Source organism: Serinus canaria, chromosome 12 (assembly GCF_022539315.1).
Source record: "Serinus canaria isolate serCan28SL12 chromosome 12, serCan2020, whole genome shotgun sequence".
In the NCBI taxonomy this organism is placed as follows: domain Eukaryota; kingdom Metazoa; phylum Chordata; class Aves; order Passeriformes; family Fringillidae; genus Serinus; species Serinus canaria.
The window spans coordinates 2,583,088-2,605,117 of NC_066326.1; the positions used below are offsets into that span (position 1 = coordinate 2,583,088).

At 44.8% G+C, this 22,030-nt stretch overlaps 1 protein-coding gene across 7 annotated transcripts in view; it reads right to left on the reverse strand.

The window, feature by feature from the left end:
• Window positions 1-22,030, reverse strand: part of CHL1 (cell adhesion molecule L1 like) — a 126,363-nt gene that overhangs the window by 24,828 nt on the left and 79,505 nt on the right. For all 7 annotated transcript variants that reach the window (XM_050979136.1, XM_009091199.4, XM_009091197.4 and 4 more), the window contains 10 exons: window positions 20,544-20,666; window positions 19,122-19,292; window positions 17,320-17,367; window positions 15,378-15,498; window positions 12,008-12,192; window positions 6,153-6,284; window positions 4,848-4,985; window positions 3,586-3,697; window positions 2,758-2,924; window positions 1,112-1,277 (listed from right to left, as the gene is read on the reverse strand). In XM_050979136.1, coding sequence (XP_050835093.1) covers window positions 1,112-1,277; window positions 2,758-2,924; window positions 3,586-3,697; window positions 4,848-4,985; window positions 6,153-6,284; window positions 12,008-12,192; window positions 15,378-15,498; window positions 17,320-17,367; window positions 19,122-19,292; window positions 20,544-20,666 — 1,363 coding nt within the window. The remainder of the gene's footprint in view (window positions 1-1,111; window positions 1,278-2,757; window positions 2,925-3,585; window positions 3,698-4,847; window positions 4,986-6,152; window positions 6,285-12,007; window positions 12,193-15,377; window positions 15,499-17,319; window positions 17,368-19,121; window positions 19,293-20,543; window positions 20,667-22,030) is intronic.

The window sequence follows — 22,030 nt, forward strand, 5'->3', positions numbered from 1 at the left end:
TAAGGATGAGAAAAAAATGTAAGATGAGGGTGACACACAGACCTTGTTCCCTGAAAAATCGTTCATAATGGAACTTGGCACGGGGCACTTGCATTAAATAGCTGCACACTGGGCCTGCTGCATTAAAATGTGATTGTGGCTCTGCTCTGCACTGTGCTGAGGAGGATTATTTGTATTTTGTGGCAATTTAGCCTCCGTGGCTGGAGGCTGGCCTGTCAATCCTGCTCTGAAAAGAAGCACGTTGAGATGCGCTGGGTGAACATCTGGGCCATAGGAATTTGGCATGTCATTAATGAGACAAATATGTGGGGTTTGTGATGGGGTTTTTGCAAGATCGAGGGAAACTGAGCATTCCCAGGGTGCTTGTGTCATGTCCAAAGCAGCAGGGAAGCTGCCAAGAATCCAAGGCCATGGGTTCCATGGCAGACATGGAGTTTCCATGGCACTGCCTCTCCATCCTCCGAGGGCCCAGCAGGATTTTCAGCCTCTCCAGTATTTAGGAAGTCATCTCTCGCCTGTGGTAATTAATAAAGACATCTGAATTCCCCCTGTGGGAACCCTCTATGGAATAAAGGCTGAGCTCCAGCCCCTGAGGTCAATGGAAACCCAAAAATAGGGCAAAATTCAGCCTGCAAATCCTAAACTCATATGTAGGAAAATTCATGGCAGAATCCCTGAAACCTGTTTACCATCACTTCAACATTGCAAAGACTTTGTTTTGGCCAAATTAGTGCAAACTACAAGAAAGTACTGGTTCCACTGAAGTGAAGAAACAGCCTGCACTGGGGTCAGGGTTGTGGTTTTGGGTTGGGCCAACGTTTATATCATACATAAAAATACAGATATGTATCATGCATATATTAATAAATAACTTTATATTATGCTACGGTAACAGAGTTAATAAACCCAAATCCATCTGCCTCCAAACTCACACTGCTGCATTTATATTTAGATGTGTGTAAAATGCAGATCTACTCACATGGAGAATTCTTTGCAGACATAAATTTGCATTTCAAGCTATTAAGGCTCATGTTTAATGAAACTCCAGCTCCAGCACCACATCAGATAATCCAGCTGAGATCAAGAACAGCCTTGTTCCTTCCCCACTCACCTGCCACCTTCCGTGCTGTTGACTGGCAGCTCATCTCCATCCTTCCTCCAGGATAATTTAAAACTGTGTTTCAAGTGGGGATCATACTCAGCCTGGCATTTCAATAAAATGGAATGTGATTTCAGCACTCGGGGGCTCTTCGGAGTAACAACAAGTTTTGTAGCATCTGATTGATCACAGGAAAACACTTTGATTAGCTGAGAGAGGGGCTATTACATCAAATTTCCACCAAGCACTTCATCTACACAAATCAACCTCAGGAGCAACAATCATGTCTTTTTTTTGGTTATATACACAAACATTTCAAGTGAAGGATGGTGGGGTTTGAAAGAGATATTTGCCAAGATTTCTCTTTTTTTTTTATCTTGAAACATTTTTTTATCTTCAAACATTTTTTTATCTTGAAACATTTTTTAGTTCACTCCAAACCAAAGAGCTCCAGAAAAAAAAAAAAAATCCACTAAAAAAAAGTTACAGGTGAAAAATCCTTGTTAGCAGCTTGTCATTAAATGGATGATAAAAAAAGAAAAGGCTTGAATATGTTTTTTATGTCTAATTGCCATTTGAAATAAGCTTTGGCAATGATCCAAGAAAAATTACAAGCATATTAAAGTCAAGTGAGAAAAAATTATTGCAATCAAGTTTGTTCTTTTAATTGACTATAATCTGAATGCAGAAACAGATGAATAAGTAAGAAGAAAGCGCTTAGCTGAATTTATTTCTGCAGTGAAACGTTGCTCTGTGAGAACTTCATTGTACATTTTCATGTTTATTATCACTGTAAAATTCCCAAAGCCAAGGGAGTGGGTGGAAATGGAACACAATGAGTGAGCTTTTTCCTCAAGTTTGTCACAGCAAACCTACATCAGAGAGCTTTGCTAATTGAGTATTTAAGGGTGTTTGTGTTTTTTATAATTGGCAAGCCCTAAATGCTAAGCAAATTTGAAGAAAACCCACTAAATGCCACCTGTGTGCCCAACAGGAGCTGCCCACTGCCATCACACCCTCCAGGGAAAACCCCTCCTGCCAACCAACCACACAAATCCCCTAAAGCACAGCTGCAGCACAAGGGATGGCTCTAAAATTTATCAGTAAACACACCTGAGGGTTTTTATCTGCTCTGTTTAAAAATATTTATCAACAAACAGGCAAAAGCCCAGTGCAAAGTCCTTCAAGCAGCAGCACCCTGCAGCGTGTTTGGTGGGAGTTAATCCAGTTTGGGATGTGCCTTCTGATCAACAAATGGGAAGGAATTTTAGGGGAGGGAACCCCACAGCTGAGGGAGAAGCAGGAACACATCTGGATCAACAAGGACCCCAGCAAGCCCAGGAGCACAGGGTCAGCCAAGACAAAAAGGAGGGAAAATCCTTCCAAGATAATGTGTAAATGCAAATTTTTGGTGGCTTGTGCAGCTTCTGCAAGCATCCAGAAGAAAATGAGCACCATGTGAGAGCATGGGGAATTCCAGCTGAAAAGTTAAAGGCCATATATATATATATGAGACCTGTGACAATTTCAGGTTGTAATATCCAGAGAACTCCTGAAGTCACAGAATAAATCTTTACCCTGGACTGAATATTCACTGCTTCCTGAAAAACTGTAGACATAAAATCTTAGCAGCTAAGAAAGTTTTTTTCTTTTCTCACCTCTTATGTCCAGATTAGCAGTGATTGCTCTTTTCCCCACAGAATTTGCAGCCCAGCAGGCGTAGGACCCCGAGTCCTCCTTCCTGGTGTCCCTGATCTCCAGGGTGCCATTCTTGTTTAACTGGTAGCGAAATGTTGAAAGGGGCTCTATGCTGTCATCCTTGGTCCTAAAGGTGATGGAAACAGGCCTGGGTTACTGCAGGAAGTGTCAGTTCCTGGTTAGGGGTTGTTGCAGGGGAATTTTGGGACTCAGCTTTGCCACTGAGCAATTAAAGTCAGGATTAGTGAGATACTTCATGGACGTGCAGCAAATCAAAGTTCTGCACATCAAACCCACAGGAAGAGAGTCTAAAAAGCTCTCTAAAATACTCTGTCCTTAATCTACAGCTGCCACCTGCAATTTTATTGCACCTGTCACCTGCTGTGACAGTCCTGTGATTTCCAAGCCTATGGAAGCATGTCCAGGTAAATGTGTTCTCTAAGTCACTGCGTTTCCACCTCAATAGTGTGTCCAAACTTGAAGGGCCAACATTAAAGTGATGAAGCTGCAGCAGGATTTGGCTACAAACAGCATGGTTTTGCTTCATGTGTAGCCTGGCATTTGTCTCAAACAGGTATTGAAGACTTCCAGGAACTCTTTTTTTCCAAACCAGTTCTTCAGAATTTTTAAAAGCACATTTAAACACAGAGAATTTCCATTATATACATGTTTATTGAAAATTTCTATTCTTAACTCCATAGAAATAATAACTAGCAGACTTTTCAAACTTGGGGAAGCCTGCAGGAACTTGTTTCACATGAAAAAAAACCCAGTTTCCAGCATCTTACCATCTGACATCTGCTGCAGGTGAGGCAAAGATGTCACAGTGCAGGAAGGCGCTGTAGCCCACGACCGTGGCGTAGTTTTCCCCATCTGGGGTCAGTATCAGGGGGGCAATATCTGCAGGAGACAATTCAAGGTGAGCAGCACTGCATTTCAGAACTAGGAACATAAATACTGGCTCTGCATCCTGCCCTTTTCCAGCAAAGGTGAGAGGCTGAGGTGTTTAATGGGAATTTCACAGCTGTTTGGAAGAGTTGCACCGAGCAGCTGAGCTCTCAGAAGCTTCACTGGCAGAGATAACAGGGACATGGCAGAAATGGAAACATCCAGGAGAGAAAATAGACCTAGTGCCTCCAAAGATGTCTTTTATTAAATAAATTCCCCTTACCCCCTTTCTTCAAAAAACAGACTGAGCATCACAACTGAAATCAAAGATTAAAAATACACTTAATAATTCAAAACCAGCATTGTGGCCACAATTCAGTTTCACTGTGTTTGAATGCAAGTTTTTGAGCCCAACCACAACCCCATTTTTAAAATATATCAAAGCTCAGCAGTGCCTGTGCTAAGCACATGACACTGCCCATGATAAAACCTGTTGCAAAAATCTGGACAACATTTCTTAAAATCTGCAGCCAGTCCATCTGGAACCATGAGATGCCCATGACCATCCAAAGAAACCATGGAACATAAATGAACCAGGAGGAGCCCAAAGGCACCATGAGGAGCCCAAAGGCACCATGAGGAGCCCAAAGGAACCATGAGGAGCCCAAAGGCACCATGAGGAACCCAAAGGAACCATGACATGCCCATGACCAGCCAAAGGAACCATGGAACCCAAAGGCACCATGAGGAACCCAAAGGCACCATGAGACGCCCATGACCAGCCAATGAAACCATGGAACCCAAAGGAACCATGAGATGCCCATGACCAGCCAAAGAAACCATGGAACCCAAAGGCACCATGAGGAACCCAAAGGCACCATGAGACGCCCATGACCAGCCAATGAAACCATGGAACCCAAAGGCACCATGAGGAACCCAAAGGCACCATGAGATGCCCATGACCAGCCAAAGAAACTGTGGAACATAAAGGAACCATGAGGAACCCAAGGGAACCGTGAGATGCCCATGACCAGCAATGAACCCAAAGGACCCATGAAGAGCCCAAAGGACCCTTGAGGTGGTGACAAGCCCCAGGCTGCTGTGAGGACTGAGCTGGGGTTGTGGATGTGCTCTCTGGGAGGGGACAGCCCGGGGCACTCACTGAGGACGTTGACGTTGGCGCTGGCCAGGATGGTGCCGTGCTTGTTGGTGGCCTCGCACTGGAACACGGCGCTGTCCTGCAGCTGCAGGTTGGTCAGGCTGATCTCCCGGGTGGAGATTCTCCCTCGGAAGGTCCTGCCTGGAAAACACCAGATTGTGTCAGCAGCTGGAGGAACACCCTGCTGGGGAGCTCCCAGGCTCTCCTCACTGCTTGGAAGGCAAAGGAAAGAACATCCTGAGGATCCAACCAAAACCGTGCCCAACAGCTGGGGAGTTCCAGGGCTCTGCCTTTGCCAGCAGTCCCATGGCCTGAGGGAAGTGCTCCAGAGCACCAAATCCCAGTAAATTCACCACAGAGATATTTGAAATGATAATAACACTGCTACACCAGTGCTCCCCAGCCACCTGGGCTTACTCAGAAGCACAAAGGAGCCCTCGAGCTGTCCCAGATCCCCAAAAGATGGGACAGTTACAGGGCAGCACCTCAAAGCTACCACAGCCCCACAGGTCCAATGTTCACCACCATCCTCTTCAAAAATCCTATTTTAATATTAGTTTATTCATGGCTAAAGAGCTGCCAAAGCAGACATCACTCAGCATGTTAGGACTTGTGGGTCCCCTCAAAATAATATAATATAATATAATATAATATAATATAATATAATATAATATAATATAATATAATATAATATAATATAATATAATATAATATAATATAATATAATATAATATAATATAATATAATATAATATAATATAATATAATATAATATAATATAATATAATATAATATAATATAATATAATATAATATAATATAATATAATATAATATAATATAATATAATATAATATAATATAATATAATATAATATAATATAATATAATATAATATAATATAATATAATATAATATAATATAATATAATATAATATAATATAATATAATATAATATAATATAATATAATATAATATAATATAATATAATATAATATAATATAATATAATATAATATAATATAATATAATATAATATAATATAATATAATATAATATAATATAATATAATATAATATAATATAATATAATATAATATAATATAATATAATATAATATAATATAATATAATAATATATTACTATCAATGATATTCCTAATTACTCTATCATATAATATAATATATATATATATAATATAATATAAATCATATAATTAATATAAAGTGCTTTTTAAGATCATGGAGGCAGAGTCATCATTTCCCCTTCCTGTCCCAGGGGACTCAAAAGGAGCAGCCTGGCCCCTGCACCTACCATCGATGGGCATCCCGTTGAGCTTCCACTGGATGCTGGGCTCGGGGTTCCCGATGGCCTCGCACAGCAGCACCAGGTTTGTCCCCACGCTGTAAACCCCACCCTCGGGCTTCTTCAGCCACTGGGGAGGCTCTAGGAAAAGAGACAGAGCAGGGATCACTTGATGCCTTTTTGGGGCTCCCTAAAACCAGAGGCCAGGCAGAATTAAGGCAATAAAAAGCTGTTCTATTTATTGAAGCTGTTCTATTTATTGAAGGCCTGCAGGTACATTTAGGGCAGCCCCAGGGGCTGCACCCAGAAATGGATGATGGGTCAGGGTTTGCACACTTGGATAAGTTTGGTCCATTTGCACATTGGGGGTTCATCTGCCAATTCCAGCTCCAGGGAATGCAGTCACTGACCCCAGGTTTGCTCCCCCAACTCACTTTTGTTCCCATCTCTGGCCCTGGGGCAGTGAGGTGTCCTTGGCTGCCAGGCCTGGAGAGGAATTGCTGTGTCTGCCCCAAATGGGGAAGCAGCAGCTCCCACTGAGTGTGGGGTTTGGAGTTCCACACTAAAGAGCTGCAGGGTTACAGATGGATGGGAAATAGAAAAGCTGAAATCCTGAGGTATCACAGCCCAACGTGTGCCTCTGCTGTTGCTGGGATTCTCCAGGAGATGGCAAACGCCACCAACACTTCCCAGCCCTGCTCACAGCCCATCCGTCCCGTGGCTGAGCTGGATTCCTCCTATTTCCCGTGTAAAGGAAAGGTGAAATTGGCATCAGCACCCGCCAGTGCTGTCCTGCAGGCTGGGTGGGTGCCAGGCAGGGTGGAGGAACGGGGAGTGCTCATCCAAGAGGGAAAGGAATGCACAGGGAGGGAGAGGCTGGGAAGGAGGGAATGGGTCAGCATTTCCACAAGGACCCTCAGATGTGATCTATGAATTAAGGTGAGGCTATTTCAACCAGACAAACAAGGTGGGAACACCCATCCAGCTCGAATTCCCCTCCACAGGCACAGAGCAAGTGGCTCCCATCACCTTCCCTGGGAGCTGACAGAGCTCCAGGACAGCACTGATCCACTCTGATCCACCTGCCCCTCTCCCCGTGCTGAGGAAATGCACCATCACCTTGATTTCCTGCTTTTCCAAGCTGTATTCAGACCAGAGGCTGATCCATACCACATTTAGCCATGCCAAAGCATTCTCTCATGGCTGGGATGAGTGGTTTGGGTGCCCACAGGGTGGTGGTAGAGGAGCAGCCATGAGCTGCTGCATTCCCCTTGCTCGGGGAAGCTCTGGGAAAACTCTGCTCTGCAGAGCAGCCCCTGAGCATCAGGTACCCAAACCTGGTGTGGAACAGACATCCAGAATGAGGGAAGGGAAATGAAGGGCAGAAAAAGGGAATTTATCTCATAAATGCTTAATTCTGACTGAACACACTCCCTGAGCCCTCAGTGGGCAGCCACAACCCAAACCACAGCCTTGAATTCATCACTTCCCCTTGAAAGGAACCAGACTTTGAGATTTTTAACAGCAGACCTGGCACTGCCTCTTTTCTGCAAGTGCTGGGAAGATCACTGGTCTCTTTCCCTAATAAAAGGTGAGGTAATGAAGGGAAAACCTGAGGATTCATTAGTTAATGCTCATAAAATGCTTTGAAGATTACCAGAGCTGTTGCTTGGGAATACAGCAACAGATGCTATCAGTGAGATATGCTAAAGCAAAACATCACTGCTCACATTCACACAGACAGTTTAAAAAGCCACCCCTAAAGTGGGGGGCATTCCCAGAGGAGAGCACCCAGGAATGGTTTAATTAGCAAATAAAGGCTGAAGTCAAATTCAAACCACTAAAGCTTATTTAAAATGATAAAATCATCCCACTTCCTTCACACAGCAGGGGTTTTTCTCCCAACATCCTCACTCAGTGCTTCTTCCCATCCCACAGTGACATGACCACATCTGCTCAGCTTCCTGGTATTTGGCTCCAGGGAAAAACTCTGCAAACACCAGAATGTTTTGGTTTTGCAGCTCCTTTTTCTTCTCTCTCATTTACACCATGGTTTCACCAGGAAAAGATGAGTCAAAGGCAAGGAGGTGAAAAGGTTTGTAGCAGTCCTGGTTAAATTGCTGGTTTGGAATTTTTCCTGTAAATCTGCCACCAGCTGAGACAGGACATTTCCTTGGTTGGGAGACACCAGGCACAGGCTGAATAAAAACCACCTGAAGGATCCTTCCTATCTCCACCAGTGCCCACACTCTGGAGCTGTGAGCTGATATTTGCTGCCACTGCTCCCCATTCTCAGCACGGGAATTGCTGTGGGGGCTCCAAGGAACTGAAGAGGCTGTGAAGTCAGAGGCAATGAGATTTTGCCAGGTGTGAAATGCAATTTCACAGAAAGGCTGAAGAACCTCTTTTCCACGTGCCAGATGTGCTATACCACTTAAAGCACACAAAATATCACAAAATAGACACATTTTTAGCAACTACAAAATCCAGGGGTTGGATAACCAAATAGTTAATCTGGAATGGCAAATATTTCACTGCACCATTGTTCTTCCTGGCAGGAGTTATCAATTTGCTCCTCCTCCTGATTGATTTATGTGTTTATGGGAAATACTGACAGATCCAGAAATGAAAAGGATCTAAAATGGGCACCTCCAACAGAATCCAAAATACCCACAAAGGATCCAATCCTTCCCCTCAGCCTCTCCCACTGTTTTCCCTATGAGCAGAACAAATTTGGGACATCTAACCAGCTTCAGTTTAACTCTCCCTGTTTTCCATCACCCCCAGGGAACCTGGTAGAGAATCTTCCATTCCTCTGAAGGCTGTTTTGCATTCCCCAGGTGTAATTTCTCCTAAATTAAAGATATCTATATTTTTTTCCCCAAATGCCATGACTTTGAGCCCTGTGACTACCCCTGCTGCTTCTCCTGAAGTTGTAAATCTGCTTCCTTTAGGTGAGGCCTTCTCAGTTCTCAGCAGTCTCTCACAACAACACTTTTCTTTCTGTTTTCCAGGATGATTTTTGCCTTTTCTGCCAGACTAACACTTCCCAGAGATGTTTCTCCTCCCTTCCAGTGTATTCTCCCAATAAACCTGAGCAGGCATTTCCCAGCCTGTGCTGCTGGGGCTGCCTGGTGAGAGCTGCTCTGTGCTCTGCTTACTGAACCCATCCTTTCTACCCCACTTTTCCCAATTTGTCAAGTTCTCTTCAAATTCCCCTCCCAAGGGCTGGGAATCCATCCCACCCCAGGGCCAGCAGCAGCTGCTGTTCCCACCTTGGGCTCTGCATCCCTGCTGGAGCCATTTCCCAGCAAAGCAGAAAGCTTGAGCCTGATTCCAACACCCAGTTCTGCTTCTGCTTCCCATTAATTTAATCTCTTTTCTTTTGCTCTGGCTGAGTAATAAAAGTATTATGAGACATAACTGCAAAGGCCCTTAGCTATTACATTATTACTATAATTAATCATTATATTGTAACAATTATTTCTATTAAACCCCACCTAGAAGCCTCAGTGGAGATCAAAGTAACTTTAGATCATTAGGATACTGCAAGATTTGGAGGTTGCATGTTCATTTTCTGTCGGGTTTGCTGAACTACAAACCACAACCAAATAAACACTTGAAGTCAAAACAATTTGTGGGCTTGCTTTGCTGGTTTTTTAAATAATTCTCTCTGATTTTAATAACAACAGTGGGGGTTTTGTGTCTGCTCAGGTATTCCAGGCTACATCTTCCCTTGCAAAGAGAGATTAAAATGCTCAAACAGTCAAACAATTTGCTTGCTGAATATTTTCATATGCTTGGTAATGACTGCCTGAATCTTTGCCCTCAGACTGGCTAGGATTAGGAAGTGGGCTGCATGCAAATATCATTAAAAGTGGTGTTTAGAAGGGTGGGTTGGTTTGAGGTCCTCAAATACCAGATACTAGAACAGAAAACGTGGCAGAGTGACAGAAAAATCCTGATTTACGCCCCAGCACTCCACTGAGGATGGCTGGAGGTTAATAACACATAATTTTTCTTCCATATTTAATTTTCTTCTCCCTGCATGCATCCTGGGAGAGGAACCTTCAGGTGTGAGGAGCCCAGCACCAGCAGCAGCTCCCTGAATCCTCCTGGAATGAATGCTCAGGATGTGCCCTTGAGTGTGCTCACAGGAATCCTGCAGGAATGATGAACGTGTCCAGCTCTGATTAACGACAGCCACATTTGCTGCTCAGGAATTGCAGGAGACAGCAGGGCTTGGGCTCAGGCTTACCTTGATACCTTGGATGTGAGGGGACTCCTAATAGGAAGAATCCCTGCTGCTGACAGGAGCCTCCTTTAGTTATGGAAAGTGGATTTAATAGCAATGGGAAAAGGATTTTTTTACATTGCAATGGCTGGAGTGGGATTATTTCCTTCTTTTCTCTTTTTCTAAGCTCTTATTTGTTAATAAGCAAAAATAACAATTTGCCAGGAAGCTTTCCTTCCTCTGGAAACTGTGGGAGAAGAAGGTCAATATTCTAAACTGCAAGATTAATGTAATTTCTCTGGTATTTTAGTTTTTGCAGCTCCTGCAATTTCTTTGAAGGAAATCGATGTTTTGCAGCCCAGAAAATCATAGCCAGATTGTTAAAATATTCTGCTACAGCAGAGATGCTCCAAACCATCTGGAAGGATTTCTAGGAGTCAGCTGAAGGATTTCAGTCCCCTCCACCCCAGCTGAGAACCTGCCATGCCCTGGGATCCTCCTCTGCCACATCCCAGCAAGGGGACGAGGAGTGCAAGGGACAAGGTTGGGTTGAGGGAATGGAGAGGACTCATCAGCCACTGGGAGAAAATCTTTTCCTCAGCTGCTGAGCAGATGCAGAGCAGGGAGCTCAAAGTGCTCTTCTCCTGCCAGAAATCTGGTGACCACAGAGGGATGAGGAGCCCTGATGAAAATGAAGCCCGTGGAAGGTTCTAGCAGGGTAAAACTGCTGGGGATTTGTTTTATTTTTTAGTGCAGAGCAGAGGTTGGAGCATTTTTCATCAGGCAAATGTTCTCAGCAAGTTTTTCAGCTGGGCCTCAGGATTCTCAGCCTGTAGCTGTTTGTGGGCAGAGAAAGTGGCAAGGGAGAGCTCTTGGTTCTGCAACAACTCCTCAGAGCTCTGCTGGCTCCTGGGAAAGGGAACTCCACCTGATGCACACCTCAGGGTTTGGGGAGCAGGAGAAGGGAAAAAGGAGCCTTGGGTACTCACTGAGGTGACAAAAAGGGTCCTAGTTCCATTTTTTTAACTGATAAAAAATAGTAGGAAGCATCTTTTTTATTTTGTTTGACAGGTTTTGTGATGCTTTTCAGGGATGCCAGAAAACACTCCCGGCTATGGTTGTGCCTGTACAAAAATCACAGCAAGGGAAGAGGTGAAGGGGGCAAGGGGTGGTACTTTGTCTGCTCACTGAATTTTCACAGCCCTCCCTCTGGAAACCAAAAACAGGGACTTGAGCTAAATATCCCTCTGATCCAGCTCAGTATTTTCACAGTTTTTAAGAGCAAAGGGAATAATCAGATCTTTCTTCTGACCTTTAGCTTAGCACAAGACATTTCATCACCATCTCTGCTTGACTCCCTCCCATCTTCAGACTACTGAACCTGCTCACATATTTATATTGTCCCCTGCTTTTTAAGGCCTTCATGGTTCAGGAGAAAAAAACCAAAGGGCATTATTTACATTTTTTGTTGCTGTTTTAGAGGTGCTGCTTTGTGCAAACCTTCCCAAACCCAAGAGATGGGCATCGATTGGTGCAGTTCCTTGAGTCCCATTAACACAGAGCCTCCTTCACCTCCCTTTCCCCACCTTTTAGTCCCAAACCAATAATTTTAGTAAAAAGGACTGAGCACCTTCCACATGCACGTGGAACTCGTGCCTGGCCCTGCCCATGGGGTTGCTGGCCGTGCACTGGTACGTCCCCTCATCAGCTGCTGTCACTTGGTCAATCTTCAGGGTCTTCCCAAAGTTCTCTGTCTCTGGCTCATCCTTGGGCATGTTTCCTGTCACCTTCACCCAGCTGAGGTGAGGAGTTGGGCTGAGAACAAAGAAAGAAAAAGAAGATTTTGAGTTGAACACAAGAAGCTGCTGTGATGCTTCACGTGGCAGAGCTGCTGTTCACACCCAGGGTGTGGGAGGTGCTTTTAGAGGATTTTGAGCTTTTCAAGCTTTGAAAACTCTGGAGCTACCTAAGGGTTACACTACACAGCTGCTCTGCTGCTCCTTGTTCTGCACAACCCCTGTGAGTGGGATTTTCACCAGGGCAAAGCTGCATTCCTGGGATGTGCCTTGGCAGGGACAGCGGGAAAGGAGCTGGAGCTCATCCCCTCCTGCCCAGAAGGGCACCTGAGGACAGCCAGACTCCACTGCAGTGCTCTGGAGGTGGCTGAAAGGCTCCTCCCATCCCTAGGAAGAGCCAGAAGTGACACAGAACTGGGGACAGACATTGTTGGTGTCCCCAACACTCACAGGACAGGCGGCCACAGCGCCAGAGCTGCCCCTCCTGTGCCCATCTGTGCCCCTGGCTCCAGGCAGGAAGAACAAAGCCCCAGGCACCCAGGAATTCTGGTGATCCACCAGCCCTGCAAACATCCCATTGCTCCCATCCCACTCTTGTCCCCAAGCCAGCTCCGAGGCCGTGCCCTGCTGACACTGCCACTGCTCAGGGAATAAATCTTTAAAAAGTGACAGATTGGAAATGCCCCTAATTCCCTATTTTGCAGTTGGGTGCCCCTGATCTGAGTTCCCTGAAATCCACTTCCATGGTCTGTGGACATTTGGCAGGGTGGACTGGCAGAGATGTAGGCAAAGCTGATCGTTTTTCTGCTGAAAATGGGAATTTTAGCAAAGACAAAATAACGTTTTATTCTAAGAGTTGCATTTTTGAAGGATTTCAATGAAAAGGTGTGCTTGGTGATAAGACAAAGAAGTACTTTGTGTTCTTTCAAAAGTGAGTGCTTAAAAAAAAACATTTTTTGAAAAAAAAAAAATTCTAAAGAGTTTCCTGGAAAATTTAGAGTGAAACAAAAATATTTCTGTCTTTTTACCTTTTTCCAAAGGAACAGAAAGACTTTTCTGGCTTTCTCTTCCTGTATCTGATATTCATCCTTGCACATCAAATTTCCTATCTGAGTATTCCCAAGGGGATTTCCCTATTAAAACCTCATGAAAATCCTCTAAAATCAGAGCTATGGCTTTGGTGAGGTTTATGGGCTGGCAGATTCACTTGGTGAGGAGTGAATTAGACAAGGAAATGTTGCAACAGGGAAGCAAAACTCACTGCAGATACCTGGAGTGAATCCAACAGAGACAAGTAATTCACCTCCTTTCAGGAATGCCAACTCAACTCCCTGCCAGCTTCCACCAGCAATGCCCTTTCAAGCCCACATGGAAAAAAACAAAATGCCCTAAACATGTGCAGGCAGATAAATATCCTGACTTTGGGATTTTCTGGAGGGAACAGGATTGCAGAGCCTTTCATGGGAATGATCTGGGTGTGAAGCAGAGCCTGCAGCTCCACGTCCAGCACTGGGGATGGAGATTTAGAGCTCTGCTCTGCACAAAGCCCTGCCCAGCCAAACCAGAGGGACTCTGCTCTCACTGGGGGTTCAGCGGGGGCACAGATTCTCTGCTTTTGTGCTGGCAGCTCAGACTGTGCAGTGACAGGCACAGGGGACAAACTGGGACACGGGGAGAGCACAGCAGGGCTCGTGGCTGAGCGAGCTGGAGCGGCAGCCTGAGAAGGGAATCACAGCTCCTTCTCAGGGTGGAACTCAACATTTATTTCCCAGTCCCTTTCCTCACTTTCCCTCATTCTGTCCTGTGTTATTGACAAGGAATTTGTCAGATGAAGCCGTGCATTATAAGCATTTCTTAGCTTATTGGGCTTTAGCACTTTATGTTATAAATGTTTTAAAGCTAATCATCTAAAATTACCCTTTGTAGGTCCTACTGCAATGCATTTTTCAGAGTTCTATTTCTCTAAAATATTTAGTCTTATTTACAAAATCACCTTTTAAAACTTATTTCTAGCTCCACTTCTCTCTCAGCAATGTCTGTCTTATTCTATGATATTTTTAAATCAGCATTTCTTATCTCAAAATTTGTATATAAATACATACTATATGAACTTTTTTCAAGTTCAAGACAAGAACTTCTCTACAAGCCTTTAAGACTTCTCTACAAATATTCATTTCCCACAGAAATTGTCCTTCATGATTTCCCATCATAAAGCAGCTGTTTTAACCCTTCCCTGTATTATCCTTTCACTTCCTGAAGGGACTCAGCAAGGTGGGGAGAGGTTATTTAAAGGAGCTTGGAGTGACAGGACAAGAGGGGATGGCTTCACACTGAGAGAAGGTTTAGAGGGCATTTTGAAGGTTTTTTAGGAAAAAACTCTTCCCTGGCAGGGTGGCAGGGCCTGGCACAGGTGCCCAGAGAAGCTGGGGCTGCCCTGGATCCCTGGCAGTGCCCAAGGTTTGAGGTTTGCCCTTTGCTGTTGGATTGATCAGGATCACACCAATACAGCTGATGTTGGTTCACTGAACCCCTGCAGAGCCATGGATTTGTTCCTCAGTATCCTCTCCTTTGTGAGGACACCTGGAATGAACATCCCCCATGGAAATTCTGGGTGCTGGGGAATGCAGAGAGCAGCCAGGGTCACATTCACACCTGAGCCAGCCCCTCCTGCTGAAACTGAGACTGATGATCCCCCCTCAATGGCCCAACCATTCCTTAAAGGATGTCTTGTGTTACACCCCCCAAAAACTTTGTTTTTAAAAAACTGAGATCTTACACCTGGAAAATCTTAAATTTTGAGTCTTGAAGCAAAACTGAATTGGCAAAACCAGAAAAAAAACATTACAGGTCGTGAACAAAAGCACTGAAGCTGATGCTGATATTATTTAGTTTCTTGACGTCTCAAAAGTAGCACTCCTGAAAAAAATCAGTTTTTAAAATAGAAAAATAAAATTAAAATAAAATTAAAAATAAAATTAAAAAAGAGATCCATACTCACCACACCATGGTTTTAATGACTTGTTTACAAACCACAGCAATAACCAACACACTACTGCTGCCTGCACTCTGTGCTGCTTTACAGGTACAAAAAGCTCTGCACAGGAGTTGCATTAAAAACTGCTGCATAATTTGCAATATCCCTTTTTCTTTGCTCATTTCTCCCTCCAGAGGTGATTAAGTTTGTGCAGCATTTTCATTACTCACAGCCCTTCAGCAATACACTCGAGGAGCAGGACACCTCCCTTGATGACAGTGACTGATGAGCTACTGCCAGCAGATTCAGGAGGGATCAGCAGCTTGGGCTTCCTTTCCTTGATAAAATTTGCTGAAAGATAAAATAAAACAGAAGTTAGCTGGGAAATCTCAGATATTCTTCAATAATGCCACGAACATCACTGCTGCCAGAAGGTTTCTGACAGCCATTTGTGGGTTTTCTTCTTTATTTATCCACCCTGAGACTAATCCAGGAGCCCTGATAGCAGTCAGAAGGGAGGCACAGTGATATCAACAGGCAGCAGTGTTGGAAAACCCTTTTCCTACAGTTTTACATCCAGTTTTCCAAGCACTGGCCCTTCCTGCCACCCCTCAGGCAGTCTGGTCCTCTCCATTCCTGATCTTTAGGTCCACACCTCCTTTCTTAGCCCTTTTCCTCTGCACTGGCTCCATCACCTTTTAAACCTCAGGTGAAACCCCACCTTTCCTGACGTGAGCATCCCACAGAATTGTCCCTCCTGCTCCAAATATTGAATCTACAGGGATGGAGACACAATTTGTAAGGGAGACTGTAAAAATGATAAAACAAGATTGAGCTGCATTTGATTCCAACAGCCCATTTGTTCCAGCCTGCCAAACAAGGGTTTCAGGATGAAAAATGCAGGGTTCAGTGGCTGCCCAGTTATCACTATCATAACAATTAGCACACTAATGAATCAGCCCCCAAATGGTGTTAGTTCTTAAAAAAACTGCCAGTTATGGATGATTTGGTAAAAGACCACATAGATCTCTCTGAACCATTTTCTCATTTTTAACTTGAATTTCCCCTTGCTTTGTATCTCTGCAGATCTGTGTCACCAGTGCTCTGAGTGCAGCAGGACACGTTGGTGCCTCTGGACACTCTCACACATTTCCCATCTGCCCTCCACCTCCTGCTGCCAAAGGCAGCCAGGTCTCCTTCCCAGCACGAGTTCAGACATCCCTTGGAGGGAAGAACTGCTTCTGGAGGGGCAGCCAAGTGCACAAGCCTTGCCTGTGCTGCCCCAGGGCTCAGCTCCACGGGCAAAGTCAGGGGAGTGATGGCTGCTCTGAGTTATCCACCCCAAAACCCCCCAGGATAACCTCCTTTTCAGAAATCTCACTGCTTGTCTGGCAAAAAAATCTCCCACAGGAGGCTAAAATTGGGCAATAATAATAATAATAATAAAAAAGACTCTTAAAAGGTATTTAACCAACGAAATGAAGAGTCAAGAGCTACAGAGTCTAAATTTCATGGATTTGAAAGAAAAGGAGCCAGGTGGAGAATTGCAGGAATAGGCACCTGCAGGATAATTCCAGGATCTGCTCCACAGAGAGGGGCAGGCAAAGCACTGGGAGTGGGAATGCACAGGATGAGAAGGGCTTTGCTGTACTGTCACCTCTGCTGGTGACACACAGGGCACCAGAGACAGAGCCACCTCCCACCTAGATGGAGGTGATGGGGACAGCCAACACAGCACCCAGACTCCATAAATCCACACCCTGAGCTCCTCCTGGAGCAAGGCAGCCCCAGGCTGACCCCTGGGACAGGAATTCATGGTGGCAAACCTTGCCTGTCTCATCTCAGTGTTCTTGTAACTGCCAGGAAAAGATTTGGAGCATCCAGCTCTGGCTCCTGCTCTGAATTGATAACATGAGACACCCTGAACATCAATGTCCTCACTTCCAGCCCCTTACAAAGCTCCTTTCTCAAGGAAAAAACTGCCTTTTTCATTAAAAGCCCTGCAGATTGCTCTCAGAAACCACAAGATGAGCCAACTGTGCTGCCTGGACTGCTTAAATCCTCCCCATCACAATCAAGAAGCTTTTGTGATGTGGTTTTTGAGCAGCTCCCATTTCACCTCAGCTGGTGGAGTGTCAGCTCAAAGGCTAAAAACAGATGGATTCAACTCACCCTTAGTAACAGCAGCGTTAGGTGAGCCTGAGTCATTAGCATGCTTTACTGAAATAAATAAAAATGACAACCAAACAAACATGCAGGGGTGAGACAGAATCAAAAGAAACCATAAATCAACCAAAACAAAACCATGCCCCTCCCCACCCCCCAATTTCTGCCCCAAAAGAAAGAAAGAATGAAAAATACAAAAGAAAGCAACAGATGAGCAGCAGAGTTTTGAAAACACAATGAAAATGCTTTAAAGATTTGTGTTATTCTGAAAAATATTCATGGGTGATATAATCAGCATTTCATCCTTGCTATCTACAGTAATAAAAATCACTAACCATCCACAAAGAGAAATGTTACAAAATGTAATCCATTCTCTTGTTTCTTATTGCTTATTTTTGTCCTGTTTATTTTTAATGCAGCCCCTCACCAGGCCCTTGGCACAGGCTGGAGTGGGCAATGGCCAGCTGAGTTTACAGAACCCTTTCAGTCCTTGCCTCTCATCTTTTCCTGGCCCAAGTCCTGTGGCTTTGATGACAAGATGGACACACTGAAGTGGCTTTTTGGGCCACTTCCAGGGCTACCAGCAGCCAAAACCCATCTTGTTTTTCTCTAATCTCTGTGTGCATGTGTGGGGGACTGAACCCATCTGAAAAGCCATGGAGAGCAACATTTAACTTGGATGTTTTTCTCACAATTATTACCCCAAGATATGGTCTGAGCAAGCATTAAACACACAAAGCCACTATTACTCATTTATCTTTTTATCCCAACAAGAAAACTCTCAAAAATCACACATTAAACATGAGGGTTTCATTCATGAAGACAAAAATTCTCCTTGGCTTTCTGGGCTGTGCAAGTCTGAAAGATCAGAGGTTTCAAGGAACAGCTGAAATCTAAAATTCCCTACACATCATTTCATCAAGGAACTGCAAACACCTCTTGTGTTTCTGATGCTCCAGGCTGCCTGGAAAAACCTGGAAAACATCATCCTTCCAACCTGACTGCTGAGGCTGGACCAAACCAGGCCTTGCCCAGGGAAGTCCTGAAACCCCAGTGAAGCCCCATTCCCGGGGGAGCAGCAGATTTCCCTAAGGCACCCTTGGCTTTCACTGTGGGGACAGCAGGAGGAAGGACAGGGCACTTTTGGGGTCTGACTGTGATGCCTCAGGATTTCAGCTTTTAAATCTGTACTCCTGCACTGCTTTAGTGTGTGACTCTGAACTCCACATGGAGTGTCAGCCACTGCCTTCACATCTTGGGCAGACACAGCAATTCCTCTCCAGGCCTGGCAATGAGGACACCTCACTGCCTCAGGCCCTGGGAAATGTAAACAATAGTGAAGTGGGGGGGCAAACTCAGAGTAAATTACTTCATTACCTAAAGCTGTAATTAGAAAATTAACCCCTGATATGTAAATGGACCAAACCTATTATTGTCTGAAAAACGTTGTCCATCTTGGGTGTAGCCTCTGGGAGGCTTCTGCCTGCTCAAGGTGTGCCAAAGGCACAAAGGCCTGCAATAAATACCCATTTCACTCTGTTCATTTTGTCTAGCCTCTGTCCAAGGCACCATCAGTTCCTGGTGACCCAGATGGGACAGGAGAAACTGATGCCTTGGGATGGCCACCTAGAACACAGCTTGGAGCAAGAAGCTTTTCTCAGTGAAATGTAGCCCCAAGAACGAGGTTAACAATGCAGGAAATAAACTCAGCAAGGTGCCCTGTGTTGAGAGAGCCACACATCTGCATGCACTGCTGCCTGGGGAGCTCAGAAACCTGCAGCAAACAGAGAGCTCAGCCCCACACTCACAGCGGGAAACCTTGAGCGTCATGGGCATCTTCTGCACGATGGTCCTGAGCCTGGGGAAGGCTGCAAAGCAGCAGTAGTCACTCCTGCTGTCACTCTCCTCCACGTTGGCAAAGTAGAGGTCTCCCTTCAGGCTCATGGAGACCCTTTCGTCCTGTGGGATGTGCTGCAAATCTGGCAAGGAAGAGTAATTGTGAGGTGGTGTGGGAATTGGATAAACAGAAACGTGCTCAGACTCTGAAGGGTTTGATCTGCAAAGCTTGAGAGAAGCTTGGGCTGATGTAAAAATACAATGCACAGATATTAAGCAGGAAAATCATAAAGTTATGTTTCTATAATTGTAGGTGAGAATATGCCTTAAGTAAGTGAGAAACTGGTAAGATGGTGAAGGGTTTATAATGTAGGGGTGGGGTTGTATGGAATAAACTAAGAGAAGTTCTGACAGAAGCACAGGTGTGTGCATGTGATAATTGCCCACTGCATAAAAGTATCCCCAGTGCAGCAGAAGTCAGTAAAGGTGAATGGTCAGAAAAGCAAAATAAACCCTGTGGCAACTGTGTATTGGGTTAGAAAGTTCTCTACTGCCTTGTAACAAAGAACTTGTGACTACTCTGAGCTGTGGCCGAGTTCTTGCTCCCCTAAAACCTCTCAGCCTCTGAGACTGATGTTTCTCTGAGGAATAAATCGTTCTTAGCTTGAAAATAGTCTCATCCCTTCATTCCTAGCAGGAAATAATAAGGTGGGAACAACACGGGGCTGTTTCACCAAATGCTCCCCCTGTGTGCTGCCTTCCAGATACAGAGAGTGAAACTCTGAAGTAAAAGAGGCAGAAAATCCAGCAAAAACAATGGGATATTTACCAATATTCAGTATAAAAGTGATTAAAAATATATTTATATAATAATGTATACCTGTGTAACTGATAAGGAAAAATTGATAATTAAAAACCAGAGTTATTTTGCTTTCCCAAAAGGCAGAAATTCCTGCAGAAACCAAACGCTGCAGAATAGCAGGACAGAAACCCACCAGGAAGTCATTATATAAACCTGGTGGATTATTTTTCTCTTATCATAAATCAATCATCAATTTATGGAAAGAGGAATTATGATAACATACTGACACGTGATATCCTCTCTCCTCTAAATGCAGAACTCCACAACTGACAGACTCAGCAATATATAAATTATTTGATATCTCATATTTAATGAGATGTTGTGTCAATGCCCACAACAATCTAACTTCGGGTCATGTCAGACCAGATCTCCACCCTCCATTTTTTAATTTTCTTCTTCAATATCCAGATATTTCTCCCAAGCCCTTGCACAATTACAATTCCTACCCATGACAAATCTGCAATGAAGCTTTTATGAAAGACAAAATGCTTTGAGCCCCCTTGTTTGAGTTGTGCAAGAACCCCTGACTCACCAATATTCATCCAGTAGATATGCAAAGGGGGGATGCCTTTTGGGGGGTTGCAGTGCAGGATCACAGAATCTCCGTGCTCCACATCCAGAGGCTCGATTTTCTCTTTGGGGAATTTCGGTACACCTGCACAAAAAAAGCAAAGAAGTTCCTCTCTTATTGGTACCTTTTGAAATTTTGCCTTTTGCTTTTCCCTTGATACGTTTTTAATAAAATATTTCCCTTTATATCATCCTTTGCATTCTCTGCCTTCAATACCAATTTTAATTTACACAGAGAAATGATGAGTTTTACTCAGAGTAGGAAATCCCTGCGTTCTGGGACACTCACAATAGGAATCCCTTCATTCACATCATCCTCTCCAAAGCCAGGCACTGGATGGGGATGTTTAACACTTGTTTGTGATGTCCTGTGCTGTGCTTTGGCTTTACTTTAACACAATTCTTTACAAACACTTTCTTTAGCTCCTTTGTGCTGTCTGGAAGGGACCACTCAAGGCCAAAGGGTCCCTAAGGACAAGCCTGGCACCGAGGGCTGGGCACTGGTGGGGCCCCAGATGGTCCCAGTGATGCCTCAGGTTTAGCTTTCATATTTTTCACATTCTGTGCTGCTTTAATGTGTAATTCTGAGCTTCATATTATGGGATGGTGAGCTCTGTGCACAGAGCAGGGAGACAAAACAATTCCTGCTCCAGCTGGGCACCAAGGACAAATGATCCCAATCCCAGCCCAGGAGCACAAACCCCGTGGGCTGGAGAGAGAAAAACAAGCAGGGTGGGAGTGCCTGGGCTAAAGCTGGGCTGGGACAATGAACTGCAAGGTGGGAATGGAGCAGAGCTGATCCCAGGGAGAGACCCCGTGCCCGGCCGGGCATTTTGGGGCCATTTTGGGTCATCTTGGGGGCAGCCCTGGCTGGGCTCTGGTGCTGCCCAAGGTGCATCCATGGAGGAGATCCTTTGGATAAATCCCTGCTTTATGCTGGGACTCTGCCCAGCCTCTGCTCCAGATCAGCCTGCACAGGGCACCAGCAGGAGATCAGGAACCAGCCTGGGAGAGTGGAATGTTCTGGGAATCCTTGGATCAAACATGGTTCCTAAGGACCCACTGCAAGTCCCTGCAGGGGAGGACAGACATCAGGCTCCTGTCCCAGCTCTCCTCCATCTCCAGGGTCAGAGGAAGGCTGCTCTGAAGCCTCTGTTGCCTCCTCAGGCCTGGAATCTCAGCCTGGATTCCTGCAGGGCTGCAGGCATAGGCTTGGCACAAAGCTCACAGGGCTGTTCCAGGGCTGCTCTAGCTGGGCTTAAACACAGGATAAATGGTTAATGCATCAGTGTTTCACCACCCACAGCACCTGGCGCCAGCATTTTGTTCAAAGCCTGGCACACCTGGGCAAAACTGGATGCCCAAAACGCCACTGGAGCTGATGGGGGAAAACGGGGAGCAGAGCTGGGCTGGAGCCCACCCCAGACCAAGGGAGGCTCAGCCTGGAGG